The sequence below is a fragment of the Raphanus sativus genome, chromosome 9 (assembly GCF_000801105.2).
Source record: "Raphanus sativus cultivar WK10039 chromosome 9, ASM80110v3, whole genome shotgun sequence".
Taxonomy (NCBI): Eukaryota; Viridiplantae; Streptophyta; class Magnoliopsida; order Brassicales; family Brassicaceae; genus Raphanus; species Raphanus sativus.
Window position 1 is genome coordinate 27461160 of NC_079519.1, and position 19114 is coordinate 27480273.

The 19114-nt window shown below is 35.1% G+C and overlaps 3 protein-coding genes and 2 pseudogenes across 4 annotated transcripts; 3 read left to right on the forward strand and 2 right to left on the reverse strand.

Moving 5' to 3' along the window:
• Nucleotides 1–127: 127 nt before the first annotated feature.
• Nucleotides 128–631, reverse strand: LOC130499694 (mitochondrial import receptor subunit TOM7-2-like). Its single transcript, XM_056994026.1, has one exon. The coding sequence runs from the start codon at nt 529–531 to the stop codon at nt 298–300; it is 234 nt and encodes a 77-aa protein (XP_056850006.1). The 5' UTR covers nt 532–631; the 3' UTR covers nt 128–297.
• A 1268-nt stretch (nt 632–1899) lies between these two features.
• Nucleotides 1900–2850, forward strand: LOC130500193 (uncharacterized). The gene has a single exon (XM_056994946.1). It carries the CDS (start codon nt 1900–1902, stop codon nt 2848–2850), a length of 951 nt encoding a protein of 316 aa, XP_056850926.1.
• Nucleotides 2851–3464: 614 nt separating this feature from the next.
• On the forward strand, nt 3465–4749 carry LOC130499693 (ubiquitin-conjugating enzyme E2 28-like; annotated as a pseudogene).
• A 917-nt stretch (nt 4750–5666) lies between these two features.
• On the reverse strand, nt 5667–9435 carry LOC130499433 (regulatory protein NPR1-like). 2 transcript variants are annotated; one of them, XM_056993483.1, is made up of 3 exons: nt 7975–9435; nt 7685–7888; nt 5667–7094 (listed from the first exon to the last, which is right to left on the reverse strand). In XM_056993483.1, the coding sequence occupies exons 1-3, from the start codon at nt 9230–9232 to the stop codon at nt 7000–7002; spliced, it is 1557 nt and encodes a 518-aa protein (XP_056849463.1). In that variant the 5' UTR covers nt 9233–9435; the 3' UTR covers nt 5667–6999. The 2 variants fall into 2 exon arrangements, with proteins under 2 accessions (XP_056849463.1, XP_056849462.1); XM_056993482.1 differs by having other exon boundaries at nt 5667–7171.
• A 6466-nt stretch (nt 9436–15901) lies between these two features.
• On the forward strand, nt 15902–18638 carry LOC108825182 (uncharacterized; annotated as a pseudogene).
• Nucleotides 18639–19114: the final 476 nt, after the last annotated feature.

Genomic DNA, 19114 nt, shown 5'->3' on the forward strand with positions numbered 1-19114 from the left:
GCGTTGGCCTGAAGCAACAAGAACGACCTCATATAGCTCAAGTTGTCAAAATGATTCAAGATATTCGACCAACGTAATCACAAAATCAATTCTTTTTCTTATTTTTTTCTTCAATTTGTTTATTCAATTTGAAAATGAAATTTGTTTTATTGATATAATTGTTTGAGAGCAGAAAATGCAAATAACAAAACTTTGAAGGACATTTCATATAATATATTATGAAAAAGAAAACAGAACAAAGTTGGGGAAGTAGAGCAACTAAAACATAACGAAGATTTTCTAGCCAAGTTGGAGGGTTTAGACGGGGCTGAGAAGCTGGAAAAGGTGAGGCTTTGGATCTGATTTCATGCCGATGATGATGATCAGTGGGATGAATCCATATTGAGTCGCCACCTTTGCTTTCTTCAGCGACCAGTTGGTCCACTCCTTGACGAGCTCGTTCTTGGATGATGATGACGAGGTGGTGGAAGAAGACGATCCCTTTGGTCCTTTTCCTCTCCCTTTGATCTTCAAACAAGGCTTAGCCGCCATTGATCCTGATGTCAGAGCACTTTGTGTTTTTTAGAATCGGTGATTTTTTGCTCAAACCTAAGAAAATAAAAGAATTAAGAGCATCAATATCGCGGGGCTTAAGCCAGTTCCTTAGGTATTTTTGGGCCTGAAAATAAATGAAAAATGCTAAGGAATTATGAGAAAGTGGTTTAGCTAAGGAATTTTAAAGTCGTTCCTAACTTGCCAGGTGTCTCTGCTCTCCTTCGCGTCTAGGGGTTCGACCACCATTTCATTTCTAAATCGAAGTCATCTGCTCTCCTTCGCTCTTTCGACAGCGAAACGACAGGCGACCATAACTCCGACGATTTCATCTCGAAGGTCGATATCCTCGCCGTGAATTTGCTCACTCGAGGCGATCTCTTCTCTCCAGCCCCGACTTCTTCCCCTTTGCTCTCTCGACGGCGAAATAATAGGCGACCATAACTTGGACGATTCCAATTTCAAAGCCGATCTCTTCTCTACCGCGTCGATTCCAATTTCAATCTAAAAGGTAAGGCTCTACTTCTTTGGATTTTGTTATTGTCGTTTTATATCTCCTCTGCATGTCGTTGTGTTCCTTTTGTTTTAGTGGAACCAGTGATTGTTTGATTCACAGTTTATAGGTAGTGGTATGTTGGATCTCCTCTGTTATATCTCCTCTGTATCTTGTGATTTGTTGGATTCAGTTTATATGATTGTCGTTTGTTGTTTATATGATTGTCGTTTGTTGTTAAGTTATGGTTACTTGATAGTGTTGTGGTTACTCGATAGGTTTGTGGTTACTTGATAGTGTTGTGGTTACTTGATAGTTTTGTGGTTACTTGATAGTGTTGTGGTTATTTGATAGTTTTGTGGTGACTTGATAGTGTTGTGGTTACTTGATAGTTTTGTGGTGACTTGATAGGTTTGTGGAAACGAAATGATAGTTTTGTAGTAACCTGATAGTGTTGTGGTTACTTGATAGTGTCGTTTGATAGTGTTGTGGTTACTTTATAGTTCAGTTTGATAGTGTTGTGGTTACTTTATAGTTTAGTTGATAGTTATTGCGTAGACATTAAATAGATTTTGTACTTCTGCTTTCAAGTAACAACCTGTTCTATCAACTCTAAAAACTGTACTTAAAATTAAACTAAATCTCCTTTAAATTGAATGACATTGTTAATGAAGTCTCATAGGTTTGTAGTTGTGGAAGATGTAATAAGTTGTGATTAGACATTGGTAGATAATTGTTAGGTGGTTAGTTATTACTTGTTAAATCCCCATATCGTCTTTCTCCTATTAAATCCCATCCTTTATTCATTCTTTCACATTATCTCCATATCGTCTTTCTCTCCTCTTTTCTAAAATCTCTTTTCTGTTCTTTGTGCTATGGATTCAAGGAATCAATGTAACCAGTACTCTGGTTATGTTAACCTTCTTAGCAGTCAAGAACAGAATGTGGGTGAGGGAAACTTTCCTTATGAAAGTTTTCCTTCTACTGTAAGCTTTGGAGCCTCTCAAATCCCTCTGTTCAGTTCCCAACAAAGTGAGGCTCCATCCCAACCTGATGACATAGTAGTGGAGCGTCGGGAGAGAAGGAAATGGACCCCATTCGATGACGAAGATGCAGTCGGCCGGACCGGTCTATCTCCACTCCAAAAATGTACTGCAGCAATTCGTCAATTGGCATATGGTAGTGGAGCTGATGTAGTTGACGAATATTATCGACTTGCTGAGACTACTGCTCGCAAATGTCTCCACCAGTTTACTGCCGGGATAATCCATTTGTTTGGCGATCAATATCTAAGACGTCCCACACCAGAGGATCTTGAAAGACTACTCCATGTCGGAGAAGAACGAGGATTTCCAGGGATGGTTGGAAGCATCGACTGCATGCATTGGGAGTGGAAGAATTGCCCCGGTGCTTGGAAAGGAATGTATTCACGAGGAACCGAAAAACCAACAATTGTGCTGGAGGCCGTTGCTTCATATGATCTCTGGATATGTCACGCGTTTTTTGGAGCACCAGGTACTATGAACGACATTAATATTCTTGATAGATCACCTGTTTTTGATGACATTATTAACGGAATAGCTCCCCAAGTCACCTTCTACGTCAACGGAACGGAGTATAATTTGGCTTACTATCTCACGGATGGTATTTATCCGAAATGGGCTACTTTATTTCAATATGTCCGACTACCACAGGGTCCGAAAAAAGGCTATATGCCAAAAAACAAGAATCTGTGCGAAAAGATGTTGAGCGTGCATTTGGCGTCCTGCAAGCTAGATTCGCCGTTGTTAAAAATCCTTCTAACTTATGGGATAAAGAAAAAATAGGGAATATTATGAAAGCATGCATCATACTCCACAATATGATTGTCGAAAATGAACGAGGTTCATACACTCTGCGTAACATTTCTGAATTTAATCAAGGTGTGGAGCGTTCATATTCCGTCGGACCAGCTTCAAATCTCGGCAATACAAACACTCGTCAAACGGAAATGAAGGACAAACAAACCCATCAACGATTAAAAAATGATTTGATTGAAAATATATGGGCTAAATTTGGACATCTTGAAAATAATATATAATCTGATGTTTGTATCTTTTTTTTTAATGTCTTCAATGTTTTTATTTTCTTTTTAATGTTATAATTTCAAGTTTTTGTAATTTTTTTTAATTTAAATGTTATAATTTGTAGTTTTTGTAATTTTTTTTAACTCTGTAATTTTCTTATGTTTTAATTTAAAATTATTTATGTCTTATTTTAAACATTTTTTCATTTATTTTTATTTAATAATATTAATAATTAATTAACTAAAAACCTTTCTAAAAGTACTAGCAATAATGTTCCCTTTTCTTAATGTTCCTTACCATTGTTCCTTAGCTCAAAAATATCAGTAAACAATGCTAAAGAACCTTTAGCAATAATGTTGCTCTAAGGGTTTAAGCCCTTTTAAAGCCTCCTTTATGCGAAAGCTCTACCTCGCACAGAAGGTTTCCAATACTGCTTTCGGTTTTCTTTCTTAAAATATTTTATACTTTTGTCACTCGCTGGAAAATTGCTGGCAATTTGCACAAAAGATAACACAGCGTAAATCCCCCAAATGTTGTACTTTCTTTTTTTGCTTTAAATTTGGTGCCCAAAAGTTGTAGTTTTTTTTTTGCTTTAACTTTTTTTGAAAAAATTTGCTTTAAATTCGGTAACCAGCCCTGCATATATATGTTGCAGCTCTCTCTGTTATCATAATCAATAAGAAAAGGTTTAGATTTTTTCTTAGAACAAACTCATGGGTATCTAAGATCTGTCTTGTCGTTGCAGCTATCTTATGGTCACATAGCAATTGATCTTAGGGAATGGTAGTCAAAGATGTAGTAATTGATCATAGTATAAGAGACAGCACCTGAAAGTTTAAGCCTTTGAATTAAGCTTTTTGTGCCTTGCCTACCAGAGATTGCATCCCTCCCTTAAGTCTCAATACATCGTTATTGCATAAAGTGAAATATTTTATACAAAACTAACTTTTATATTCTGTCTTTTATGAAATTTGTGAAAACCTTCAAGGCCCAGTTACTGAAGACATGTTTCATTGACAAGCTACAATAATGGGTCCATCAGATAGTCCTTGTTCAGGCGGAGTCTTTCTCGTAACCATTCACTTCCCTCCCGATCATCCTTTCAAACCACCAAAGGCTATAGTCATTTTTAATCATATTTAAATCATTACATGAGTTCTATTGGACGGAACTCAGTTGCCCTTTTTCTTCTTGCAGGTTGCATTTAGGACAAAAGTGTTTCACCCTAATGTCAACAGCAATGGAAGCATTTGCCTTGACATTTTGAAAGAACAATGGAGTCCTGCACTCACCATATCCAAGGTGAACCCAAAAAAACAGAACACACTTTGACAATTATCAGTCTGGACTCTGATTTTAATACAATGCATTGTGACTTTCTAGGTTTTGCTTTCGATATGTTCATTATTAACGGATCCAAAGTCCAAACCCAGATGATCCTTTGGTTCCAGAGATTGCTCACATGTACAAAACCGATAGAGCCAAGTATGAGTCTACTGCAAGGAGCCGGACTTAGAAATATGCTATGGGGTAAAGTTTGTGCTTTTGATCCATCAAGACTCAGTTTTAAAGGAGGGAGAGTGAGAGAGAGAGATAGGACACTACATAGGATCTTCCATAAAATTAAGTTATGTATGATCTCTTTGTTTCAAAGCTTCTTTGATTTCACTTGTTAAACAAGAAAAAAAAACATTTACTTCTCCTATTTATTTCCTTGTTTCATTTGTTTTTCCTTTCAACTTTTTTTTTTCAAAAATTATGAAGAAATTATATTTCTATAATTTTTTACACCAAACAAACCAGTTGACTTAATTTTACCTCAAGGCTATATATGCACAATTCTAATTACGTTCATGTTGATTAACAAGATTAAACGCGTTTATTATGCAATACCGTACGATATGTGAATCATTGATGATTCAATAAATACCTCAACAAGTTCTCCAATTTTTTTTTCTAAAATAACAACAGGAATCCAAACAATCTAAACGAAAAACTAAACATGAAGATGGTAGCATTGTTGCTTATTACATTTCTCATAGTCTCGGCATCATTCCCTCATCTCGCTAGTTCCAAGAGCAATGGGAAATCATGTCTTACAAATGCGGTTAAGGTTTGCTTTGATGGCATTTCTCGTGGAGCGCCGGTGAAGGCTGCATGTTGTAAGAGTCTGAAAGAGAATCATACATGTCTGTGTGATTTAATTAAATCCCGTGTGGTCGATACCAGTGTCCTTGGCTCTAGTCTCAAGTCTTGTGGCATGCCTAACCCCAAATGTTGAACATATTAAAAGAATATCGAGCAACCATACAAAAGAATCCGTGCTTTATTTTTTTCAGTTTTTATACAATTTTTTAGTGACTAGAATAAATTACTATAATTTGTAAACCATTTTGGTAACCAATTCGAAATTTTAAATAGTATTTCTATAACTTTTTAAACCCATTATGGAAAAGTAATTGAGCCTTGCATGTGGTATATATATACATAGCTAATTACGTACGTGTTGATAAAAGAAGGCCAATCGCGTCTATTGCGCAATACCATACAACGCGAATCCTTAATTACCCAATAAATACCAAAACAGATCTTCACATTTTTACTCAGAAAACAAAAAGAATCCAAACAATTTTGCTATCAAGAGATATAAACAAACAAGTACATATACATGAAGATCGTAGCATTGTTGCTTATAGCATTTGTAGTACTCGTGGCATCATTTCCTCCTCCGACAAAAGCTATTGCGGTCGAGGGAAGTCGTTCCACGAGGAATGGAGAATCATGTGCTACAAATGCGCTTCAGGTTTGTTTCGACAGTATTGCTAATAGAATGATGATGTCGACTACATGTAATTGTGAACAGCTAAAAGAGCACCAATCATGTCTATGTGATGCTACTAAAACTCGTATCCTCGATAGCAATGTCCTAAGAATTTATCTCAAGTCTTGTGGTATTACTGACCCCATATGTTAAACAATATGATGGGAACACGGAACCATTGGTTTAAGACACTAAATCGAGTAGTTGTCAGTAATGGAGAAGTGATCTTCTAGTGCTTACTACTGGTTAGTAACATTTCCTATACCTCTCTCATTTTCCCTTGTTTGTGAGAATAATGTATTTTATCTAATGATTCCACATTTGTATTTTATCTAAGTAATAGATAACCATTTGTCATTTTTCACACTTTGATTCTTGTAAACTCTGTAACACCCATCACGGGTTATTGTTACGGTACATAAACATATATAGATCACAAATCTGCTTATTGCTGGTTCAAAAAGTTACATCATTTTTTTTGACACATGTTGATGAATAAAGTCCCACATCGGTAGTTGGAGAAATAATTAAGTAATATATAAAAGGTTATGGCCAATCCACTAATAGCCAATTGGTTTTAAGTTGGAAGCCCATAATTAACCCGAATCTAATATGGTATCAGAGCGGTCGATCCTGGTGGATCAAAGTTAAAATTAAAAAGAGCCACCCGATGTTGGGCCACTCCGTGGATGGTATTCCCACAGTTGTCCACGCATGTGCGTGAGGGGGAGTGTTGATGAATAAAGTCCCATATCGGTAGTTGGAGAAATAATTAAGTAATATATAAAGGGTTAGGGCCAATCTACTAATAGCCAATTGGTTTTAAGTTGGAAACCCATAATTAACCCGAATCTAATAACACACCTGCATCTATAAACACAGGATGTGTATGAAGAACATCTTATATGACGCCAACAATAGACAGTAAAAACCATGAAAAAAGAATAATATATATGCTATAGGGAAAAAAATTACCCCAAGAGTCTCACCGACGGCGATGGTAGAGTTTAGACCTCTTTCCAGCTATTGATTTCGACGTGGAAGAAGACGAAGGTGAGAGAGACGAGTTTACAAGTTCCTCCTTGTCCTCAATAAAGGCCTTCTTCACAATCTCCTGTATTTCCATGTACCTCTGCTTCTTTTGTAGTCTTTTCTGAGGAGTGTCGCCTTCTCCGCAAGCCAGCTGATTCAAATCATCACAGTCCATAATCTGATCAAGTACTGCCGAACATTGTGGGAAGAAGCGTTTCCCCAGTTCCACTGATGATTGTGAAAATGAAGAGAACAATTAATGTTATAGACTAGACATGGTTTCTTTCAGTTATCTATTACAAGTAGGGCTGATATTTTTAACCGAACCAAACCCGCCGGACCAAACAGAAACTTTGGTTAGTTCGGGTGAGAAATTCGGTTTAGTTCGGCAAGTTTATAAACAAATTGGTTTTCGGTTTGGTAATTGATTAGTTCGGTTTTTCAAAAAAAATTGTCTAACCAAATTTTCAACTGAACTGACCAAATTAACCGAATTAAAGGAACTAACCAAACTAATCGAAATTATCCGAATTTAACCTATTTTACCCAAAGTTTTAACCGAAATATAATCCAAACCAAAAGCTTCGGTTAGTTTCGGTAAAAATTTTAAAAAACCAAATTACCCGAATCCAGAACCAAACTTTTTTACAGTTTAATTCGCAGAGATTTTAGTCGAACCGAACTACCCGAACCCACATGCCTAATTACAAGTTAAAGACAACTATGTTTAAAGATCCATACCGGTTTTAGAAAGCGCTTTTAATCTGCGTTGATGCTCTTCTAGGATTTTAAAAGGTGCTGTCTTTAGATCCGGCGATGTCCTCTTTGCACCAGCCAGATGGTCAGGGTCGAGGCTAGACCCAGTGAACTCGGATGTTCCCTTCGTTTGGGCGATATTCATTGCGACTTGTGCTTCCGTTGGGAAGAGACGTTGAGCCAATGCAACTAAACAGCAAGTATAGTTTATCATTAGTTTCACTCGCTTTCCTAACAAAGAATTCGATTCAAACATAAAAGGAGTAAGAGAGGACCTCTGTTTTCAAGATAGAGCAGCCTCATCTTGAGTTCATGGTCCGCCATTGCAAGAGAGGGAGAAACAGCATCTCCAGGAAACCGGTCTCCTTTGTTCGCTTGCTCCAGTATCTCTACGCATAGCCTACCTTTGAGAGAAGGCTTGCATTGCTCCGCAAGATAACTATATTCAGCCGCCATGGTGACTTGTTTCGCAATCAAGAGAGCCGTTCTACCTTCCAAAGACGTTTCCGATGCACGTGACCCTTTCGTCAACAGAGATACTATCAGATCAGGCTCCTTGCGCATGGCGGCAACGTAAAGCACCGTGTATCCCCTCGGATTCCTAAGGTTGACATCGGCAATCTCTAGGTCAAGGAGATCGTTTGCGGTCTTAACATCGCAGTACTTAACAGCGAAATGAAGAGCGTAGGCATCATCAAGATTAGTGTGCCCCTCACTCAAAAGCATCTCGACAAGCTCGACATCGTCGGAGTCAAGTGCCTTGTATATATTCAAGACATGTTTCCCTACCCCAGGCACCTCGATGCCTAGATCGTTACGGAGGTTAACTATCTCTTTGACAATATGTTGAGGCAATGACTTGTCAAGAGTAACTAAGTCCACGTCAGAGTTGACAATAACCTCTACGCATCTATCTGTTAGCTTCTTGCAAGCTTCACCACAGATACTAGAAAGCTTGAGTATGAGTAATAACGTGTCCTCTTCTATTACAACTTTGTCTATGACGTCAAGTAAATGCCGCTGGTAGAGCGTAACCAGTTCATAAACCTCGAAGACGGAAGCTAAGTACAGCACCTCCACCATGAAATCCACCGCGGGACGGCAGGACACGTGGCGGCAATTCTCGTCTGCGCATTCGGAGACCCCTCTCGGCGGCGGCTTCACTCTTCCGGTGTAAATGTACGCTAAAACGGCGATCACCGAATCGACGCCGACGACGTGATCCTTGGCGATCTCCTTCAGCTCGAGCTTCACGACGGCGTTGGTGGTCAGGGCGTTTCTGAAGAAGGGGCTCCTCGCTGCGAGGAGAACACGGTGGAAGGGTACTTCCCGTCCGCAGGAGAGAACGAGCTTGGCGTCGCTGTAGAAAGATTCCGGCGAGTCGAAGACGGACTCGAGGGAGTTGGAGAGAAGTCGCAGAGCCGACACATCAAGAATAGATGAGTCGGTGTTATCCGTAGTAGGTGAGGAGGCGAAGAAGCAAGTGCTGCTGATCTCGTAAGAATTGCCGAATCCAGCAGCAATGGAATCCATCTATGGAAGATAAGTTAGAGGAGACAAAGAGAGACCAGAGTCAAGTCAATGAGAAAGAGTGGTGGAGAGAGAGAGAGAGAGAGAGAGAGAGAGAGAGAGAGACGAACGGTTAAATTTCCTACAAAGGACCTTCAAAGATATTAATGGACCAGTAAATTTAGTAATATTATAACAATCTTACATGAGAAATGCAATTCCTTTTATTATTATTAGAGAAATTTCTTATGATAGCACTAAAAAGGATTTTTCACAAATATAGTACACAAGAAAAAATGATCAAAATATTTCATTAAAGAGATTAATTTACATTTATACTCCTAAGGTTAACTAAACAAAATCTTAAGATTTAGAGTTAAGGGGTGAGTTTTTTAGATTAAGATTTAAAATTTTATAAAAGAACAAATAAATACTAAAATTTGAAAATAAAAATTTGAAAAATAGTTTCAAAAAAAATTTTTAGTTATAAAAAGAAAATTTGAAAAAAACAAAAAGAATTTCGATTTTTTTTTTTCAAAAAACATATTTAGAAAAAAAAATAAATCTGAAAATATATAATCTGAAACTATAATTTTTTTATAATTACATATCTAGGATATAAAAGTCTTTTTCTTCTTAAATGAAACATTTTTGTCATTTTTTATTTGTGTGCTATTTTGTGACAAAAACATAGAAAATGTTTATTTAGGAAAATTACTCATATTATTATTACTAGGATTTTGTGAGTAAATTTCCGTTAAAAAAGTTTTTTGTTGTGAATCAATAGAGAATGAGAGAATCAGTTGTTCTTATTATTCCATAAGCAGATGGTACATATATAGGTATATCATTCTAGTGTTTAGAACTGTCTAGAATATGTATTTTTGGGCATATGATGGACATCCATACAATTATTTATAACATTTTCCCTTGGAAGTTCATTATACATAAAATTTCTAAAGCGCATAAAATGATGCCTCATTAAAAATTTTAACAGGAAAACCCAATGAAAAAAACTGTGGTTAAGAGAAAAAGAGTGTAGTGCGCATCTATTCCTCCTAATGAGTACATAACTTGAGATATCTGAGAAGATACAATCCAATATGATGAACTGATTTCTTCTTAGTCTTGGTCTGACACTATATATGTCGAGCATAATAAGTTGAGTAGAGTCTTTGACTTTGATTCATTTTCATTCTGTATACAGTTTCAAGTAATCTATATATAACAGCAAACCTATTTGTTGTTTTCTCTAAATTTTTGGGTATACCGTCATAGCACCTCTTTAAATTTGTTTGTTCTTCATTTGAGTATCTAACTCAATATTTTTTCTTTGTTTTCAAAGATCCTTTGATTGATCAGTATTTTGAAATAAAATATAATGTGTACTTAGAATAATTCCAATTTTCTTTTATAAATGTATTATATTTAGTAAAAACTTGTGTATAATAGACAATATATATTTATTAAATAATAAAACACAAATAACTAACTTTTATAAAGTATAGATAAATATATTTGCTTTGTATATACATTTTCAATATATTAAACAATTTAAATTTTCAGTAACGGAATTAATAGCCTGCCGCTAACGCGCGGGTTTGTTTCCTAGTCTTTTATAAAAAAAAAAAAAAACTTCTATCCATATACCTCTCTAAGTTAAGATCTGCGCAATTACTCAACATCACATATGAAAATAATTTATATATATTATTATTTATTTGTTGTCCAAAAAACATTATTATTTATTTATGTTCATCTATGTATTATGTATATAATTAAATTATAGTAAAAATATACATCAAAACATATCTCTTGTTTATTTACGAAGATAAATCAAAATAATCATTTTATTTATTTAATAAGGTATATAACTAAATTTCAGTGACATGGAAATAGATATATAGTATATTTTAAATATAGATATTTATTATTGAGAATTCATATTCATATGATAAACACAAAATTTCTAATGTGCAATTTTTCAATGCAGATTTCAAGATGAAAATATTAGGGTTTCAATACATTTTCAATAGAACCTTATACATTAACATATTTATGTATATAGTTTAATTTTAAATTATATTATTATAAAATATGAATGTCTATTATATGAGACTTTATATTCATACGATCTATGATCATTTGTATCTTGTTATTTACAAAAATAAAGTTAAATCATTAATCACAAATTTTTTTGTGTGACACATTTAACGTTTTTAGTAATTTATAGTTATTTAAAAAATTCAAATATAACATATTACTTTTTTATTATACGGTTAATGTGATTATTTAATAATATAAAATAAAAAAGAGCTAAGATAAAAAAATTATTATCAAATATTTATTATTCATAATCATTTGTTATATATACGTTAATCATTATTAGATAATTCCGTAACTTTTATTTAAGGAAAATTGCAAGAATATTATTTCGTACACTATTTATCAATTTGATAGTTAATTTAATATAAAGGTAAAATATAAGCTAAGATGAACCAACCTATTTTTTCTAACAATTCTGAATTTCATTCTCATAGTGAAATGTGGATAGAAAACAATGTTGTAATGTTTCTTAATTAATATATATATATATATAAGGGATATGAGCAAATGGGTTTCTGATTTGGAAGTACCAGATTTGAAAGTGTTGTGACCTCATCTAAAAAATTCAAACAAATTTGGAAAAAAAATGTTTAGATAAACACAAGCGAAAAAAAAGACAAAAGCAAAACAAAAGCAAAACATAAGCAAAATATAGTATTTTAACAATCAAATAATAAAAATAAATTAAGTTCTAAATAATATTTTTTTTCAACAAATAAACAATATTTATTTTAGAAAATTTTTTATGTTATGATTTTCAACATCTAAGCTTTGAATGTAGTAAGAAAAGGAGATTCATGAACATAGTTTATGTTCATGGTTTAGTCTGGTATGTCTCGCTCAGATATGAGTTCGAAACAGGATCTAGCGAAGTTGAGAAGTATCTGCCTTGTAATCTGTTTCTTGGCTGTGGTTACCTCCGGCCGTGTGAGTCCGAGAAGAGATTTGGATTCTCCGGATCTCAGAATCAAAACTCTGTTTGCTATAGTTGAAGATATAGGTTTCTTGTGTGTACATGCAGAGACTTAGGTAGGAAATGATCCCTGTCACAACTGGTACGGGATCATCTGTTTTTAGGGTAGCATCACGATGATAGCCTTTACAAAATCCAATCTGACAGGTTTCATATCTCCGAGATTCGCAGAGCTCAGTTCTCTGACCGAAATTGATCTGGCTCATAACAGACTGACCGAGTGACCGGCATCATCCCTTTCGAGCTTCTTATCAAGCTCAAGAATCTTACCATTCTGGATATTTTCTATAATGCCATGCACGGTAAAATTCCAGGGTTTAGGAAGGATGTTGTATTTGCTGCAGGCAATCCACAGATTGAGAAGGATCATGTTACCTCGAGACTGTCTTTCGTTTGGATTGGTATTGGGATAGGGCTTCTGGTCGCTGGAGTAATAGGAGTTCTGTATTACTACGTGGTGATGAGGAAGAAGGGTTCTGACTTGGAGACAGAACCAGAACCGACGATTGAACTAGAAGCTCAGCCATCTAGTGTCGTTACAGAGAGAGTTGTAGCTTCTGACGACAATGCGATTCCCTTTCATATTCTTAGGGACACTACTGCTAGTTTTAGTGACGGTAACTTCATCGGTAAAGATGGGTTTTCAGCTGTGTACAGGGGCACGCTACCTGATGAAACTGACATCGCAGTCGAGTGAATGGGAAAAGATGACCCTTTGATTGGTCTAGACACCTTCAGATGTGAAGTCAGTGTCCTGAGTAAGATCCATCACCGCAACCTAGTTGTCAATAATGGAGAAGTGGTGTTCTAGTGCTTACTACTGGTTGGGAACATTATGTCTACCTTTCTCATTTTACCTTGCTTGTAAGAATCAATGATTGCACATTTGTATTTTATCTATGTAATAACCAGTTAATAAAGGTTGAAAGCAAAGCTAAACCATTGTGGAAGAACCATGATTATCAGGTAAGTTCCAATGCAAAACAACTCCGCAGCACTATTAAGATGGAGATCTGAAAGCTTTATAGATTTGAACGGAACAGGAATAGGCTTTTGCGTGGATTAGCGTTACTAGTTCTGTTGTCTTTTGACTTTAGGGGAACTAGGATCAAACCAGTTTTGTAAGTGAAAAAAAAGGAATGGGCAAAAATACTTGGACGTGAAGAACCAAACTAAACCCGACTCAAAAAGTTATAACGAATCCAAATCTAACTGATAAACAAATGGATCTAAAACTTCAATATTCGAATAACTGGAACCAAACCCGACCAAAACCGAAGTATTTTGAACTTCAAAAAGTATCTAAATCATAATTATATGTTTAAATATATTAATTATTTTAGATATGTTATTAAAAATATAAAAAATACATGATATACTTAAAATTGTCTAAAATACTTGAAACTATCTGAAAATTTATCCAAAATAGTAAAATACTCCGAAGTTTAAAATTAACTAAAATACTTACTAGTTTTCCACCCAAATATCTAGACTGAACCAATTTTCATGGTATTTTTTAGGTATATGATTATATATTGTCTAAAATTTATCTATATGTTTTACATTCTTTTTATTTTTGCATTTTTAAAAACTTTACATAATTTAAATGAGTTTCCAAACTGACCCAAAACTGAAATATATAAAACCGAAACACAAATACATCTAAAGTTCTGAAACGAATGACTCGAGCCATATCCCTAGAAAAAATAATCTGGTTAGTTGATTATGTTTTTTTACTGAAACTGACCAAATGTGGTTGATTATATTTTTTTTATTGAAGCTGAACAAATGTGGTTGATTATCCTTCAGTCAAACCAAAATGAAGACCGAGCTAAACGTGATTAAGTCATGATTAACTCCGACCTTTTAATTGGGGTTCTTAGCTTCGGTTTTTAACTAAAAAAAGTTAAGAATCGTCTTTTAAATAAGAGATATAAGAACCGTTTCTTAGCCGAAAAGTGCAAAAAAATCAAATTATGAGTTATTTTTAACACTGATTTATTATGATATTACAATTATGATATGAGAAAGATTACATAGACGATTCGACAACCGAGAATATTATTTGCCTTATAAGATCTATGCCTAACTGCATCACTTGAACTGTCCTATGAAGATCCACACCTGACCATATTAACTTGCACAATATTATAGATCCTTTGTAAACCTTTCTTCCGTAATCTGCATAATTTTTTAATAAACCGTTCTCTCGGAACTTAAAAACCTAGATTTTCTATAATCTGCAAGAAATTGCATAGCCTGGGGTCGAACTCCAGCCTGGGTGTAGAAACCTTTAAACTTTAATCAGTAGACTACGGTGCTTCCACAATCAAATTATGAGTTAGAACCCAATAAAAATGGGGGTTAATAACCCAAAATTTAGTGATTAAAATCCTCAACTATTTTTAATGTTTTAATCTCTCAACTTATAAATTGTTAATGCATGTCATCCTCCGCCGATAATTCTGTAACGAAATGTGATATATTGTAAGTTGAGGGGTTAAAACATTAAAAAAAGTTGAGGATTTATTTTACGATTTAAAGTAGTTGAGGGTTTTAATCATTAAAACAAAATTTAAACAATTTGGAAGGAAAATATAATAAGTTGATATTTTTCTAATTGTCAAATATTTTTTATTAACTAAAAACAGTTTAGCTTAGATAGTGAGACGATAGTAGCTTAAGTGAAGAAAAAGTGTAGATGCAAAACCAATTAAAGAAAATTCTTTTATCAGATTATGATGATTTCAAGTAAGAAATGTTTGATTAGCAATAGTTACGGGATTATACGAAAATAAGATCCAATCAGCGGGACCCAGTTAAGAAAATTATTTAAGATAATGAGTAAGGCCATTTGATGGGGATGTCTAACTAAGCCACAAATGTGTTAGGCTTGGTGAAAAATCCTAAGAAATCATATTAAAGATGCTTTGCAATGTTCAATGCTCTAATTTATTCTCTAAAAGAAAAAAATATTTTACTAATTCCTGTAAAACCGATGTTTTTCATATAATTTCGGAACCATTGTGAATGAAACTTTTTTACATAGAATTATACAGTCTCTTTATTTATGTATTTAGGCTACCATCGTTCCGCTCTCAATTTATAGTCATATTTTCTAAGCTAAAATGTTCTTAGTTTTTTAAAAGAATATATTTGATAATTAGAGAAATATCAACTTATTTATCTTTTTTCTTTCAATTGGTTCAAAAATATGTTTTGGTGATTAAATCCCTCAACTATTTTTGAATTGTAAAATAAACCTTCAACTAACGTTTTAGTGTTTTAACCTCTTATTTACAAATTGATAACATATGCAATCTTCTGTTATAGAATTATAGATAGAAGGTGACATACATTAACGATTTGTAAGTTAAGAGTTTAAAACATTAAAAAAATAATTGAGGGTTTATTTTACGATCTAAAAGTAGTCGAGTTTTTAATTCACTAAAAACCCTACATTTTTTTTTGATAAAATAAGGAACGTGAGTTTAGTGGGCCATATTTTCCTCACTCGCAAATTAACAGGCCTTTTCCAGGTGTTTTTATACGTTTTTCTATATTCCTCCCTTTGTAATGATTTTGAATATTAACGAAAGGGTTTCCTTGCCATCAAAAATTTTAGTTACAGAACTCGAGTGTGTGTGACGTCCGTCTGCCTCCCCGACCATCCGCCTGTGAAACCCTTAGTGAAACCGAAATTACTTCCATTTCTGAACATCTAAGCTTACTTACGAGTATCTCTCTTTTTTCTCAGGTATCTACTGGACATCTTCCATGACATATGTTATTAGGATTTTTCTTATGTTGCTTGATTTATCAGCTTGCGTTGCTGCATAATGTTGTTTTAGAGATAAGAATCGTTTCTGTTTATAAAATCAGAGACTATGGGGGTTTGCATTTTAGGGATTTGTCCCCAAATTTTATTTATATTTAAACTTTGATTTTCTTGCATTTTAGGGTTTTATCCCATCTTCTTTTACAGATATGAACCGTGATGCTTCTTTTAGGGTGCCTTTATATATTGAAAACCAAAGACATGGATTTACTTTTTTTTTTTTTTTGTTGTTACTTTGAATTAGTTGCAGTTATGGCTGAAATAGAGGTTCCGGTGTACTGTTACTGGAACGGTTGCATCAAGTATGGCCCGGAAGGTGTATACTATGAAGGATCCACTCCTAAGAAGATTATAGTCCACCCTAAGATTGCATTAAACAGATTGTTGGATGAGATGTATGTGCTAACTGGAGTACATGTTGATAAGCAGAGATCCAAAGTCAAAATATTCGGTCGGTATCCTTCTGTTGTTGGACAGTCAGAGCTTCAGTATCTGCTTCAACCATAGTTTGGAGACAATGCTTGAGGTTCCAAGCAAACACCCTTCTATTCAAAATGTGGAATTGTATTTGAAAGTGAAATCTGTTGGAGTTATTGGTCCTGCTGCTTGTTCCTCGAAACGACAGAGGAATGATATAGCTGTTAAGTTAGAGATGGATAACCGTAACATGTTGATAGAAGACGAAGTTGGAGGTGGTGACTTGACATATAAAAGCTCAGGATTAGATACTGTGGCGCAGGTGGTTCATTTGACAAGAGGAGATAACAGCAACCCTCGGAAGGATTTGAATAAAGAGTCCGGTTCTGGTGTTTCGAAACCTTGTCTGTCTAGTTTGTGGCTAGACGATCATGACTTGCGTGTAGGATTGTGCTTGAAAGGTGCTGATGAGCTGAAGAAGGCAGTGGATTGGTGTTCAATTAAAGGAATGCGGAAGTGTGTGGCACGAGAGACTGGGACAGACGAGTGTATGTTTAAGTGCGTCTGGTGGAAATGCAAGTGGTCACTTGGGGCTGCTAAAATGGAAAAGCACGGTGGTCTTTTCGAGATAGTCAAGTATACTGCCTGGTCCACATACTTGTCGTCCACTTGAGCCAGAAATTTTTTATTCAGAGTTGGAAGCAGATGAGACTGAACGTGTTGTCAGGGTAAATCCAACGCTATCAGTTGCAGAGTTGAACAATTGGTGGAAAGAAATAATTGGATATGAGATTGAAACTAAGGACGTGCAGGCTGCTAAAGAGGAGGCTATTAAAAGAGCCTTTGGAGATTGGGATCAGAGTTTTGAAGATTTGCCCAAGTTAATGTCTGCCTTTCAATCATCTAATGGACTCTTAGTGGACTGGAAGTACGATCTTTTTCATTCTGTGGGGTGTTTTGGGCATTTCCACAGTCCATCCAAGGGTTTCAACACTGTAGACCTCTGATCCTAGTGGACACCAAAGAGCTGAAAGGTAAGTACCAGTTGAAACTGATGATTGCCTCATGTCTAGATGCAAGCGACTATTTGTTGCCTCTTGCCTTTGCTGTGACCAAGGAAGTGTCATCAGATAGTTGGCGTTTGGTTTCTCACTAATATCAGAGAGAAAGTTACACAAAAGAAAGGCCTTTGCCTCATCTCTAGTCCCCACCCGGACATACTCGCTGCTATTAACGAACCTGGGTCTCAATGGCAAGAAACCCTGGGCTTATCACAGATTCTGTCTGAAACATTTCTCGTCCCAACTCTGTCGCGATTTTCCAGGCTACTACCAACTGGAGAATCTTGTGAAGCAAGCTGGATCCACAGGTCAGAAGGAGGATTTTGAAACCTACATGGAGAGAATTAAGAAGGAGAACCCAGAAGCTCGGAGAAGGTTAGACCGGATCCCTCAAAATCAGTGGGCTCTGGTTCACGACGGTGGTCGCAGATACGGAATCACAGTTTGTAGAGGCTTTGATTTGGCTGGTCATGCAGTGACAGGTTCTATTCTGCTTCTGTTTGATGAGCTGAGAGTCTGGTTTGACGACTGTTCTCTTTTTAGCCGCGCATTTCTTAACTGCGGCGATGTGTTCACTAAACCTGTTACGGATAAGCTTGAAGAGTTCAGGAGAGCTTCTGTTGCTTACGTTGTAATGCCGTCAAACAACAACGAGTTTCAGGTCGCAGCACCGTCACGAAATTATAAATGGATCGTTCAGTTATCAGCTTGGCCGGAATCTTCCGGAGTTCCGAGAATGTTTCCTCCAGTCATTCCTCCACCACCGCCTCCATCTTACTTAGCCCAACGCAAAACAACTCCTAAGACTAATAATAACAAGAAGAGCTGAGAGAGGAAGATTTTAAAGCCGAACCGAAGCGGTCATTTTGGTATGGTTATGTAGTAATATTGTGGCTTTCAGAAGTTTGGGTTGATCAGTGTAGATGCTCTTACGGAAACAAGGACGTGTGTTGATGTTTCTTTTTTTGTTTTTTTTTTGTATGTGATAATTAATTCGGTTTGTGTGAGAACTTCTTTACCATCTCATTCCCAATCGTTTTTTCTCTTGCTATCTCCCTTCACCACCGTAATATACAGATAACATGTCTATGCTAAGCGTACCCTTTACTGTTTAAGAATGTTTCTCTGTTATAGAATTACTAAATATTTGAAAATACAAAAATATAATAAGTGATTAAATTTTTTGTTTTGATGGTTTATAAGTTTTAGTTGTTTTATTATTTACATTCATGAAAAACAAATAGAAAACTATTATTAAATATAAAATTACTTTTTCTTACAATCTGTATGATTGGTTTGATTATTTTTAAATTTATTACATTGCATCTATTATTCTAAATTGAACCATAACAATTTTTATTCTTACAGGAAAATAAAAATGAAATTAGTTTCACTTTGTTTGTTTTATTTATTTTGTAGAATATCTTTCAGAAAATTATGTATAACTCAATAGAAAAATTGTTTAGTTTTAGTTAGACATATATTTTTGTTATAAGAATTTAGATTGGTTT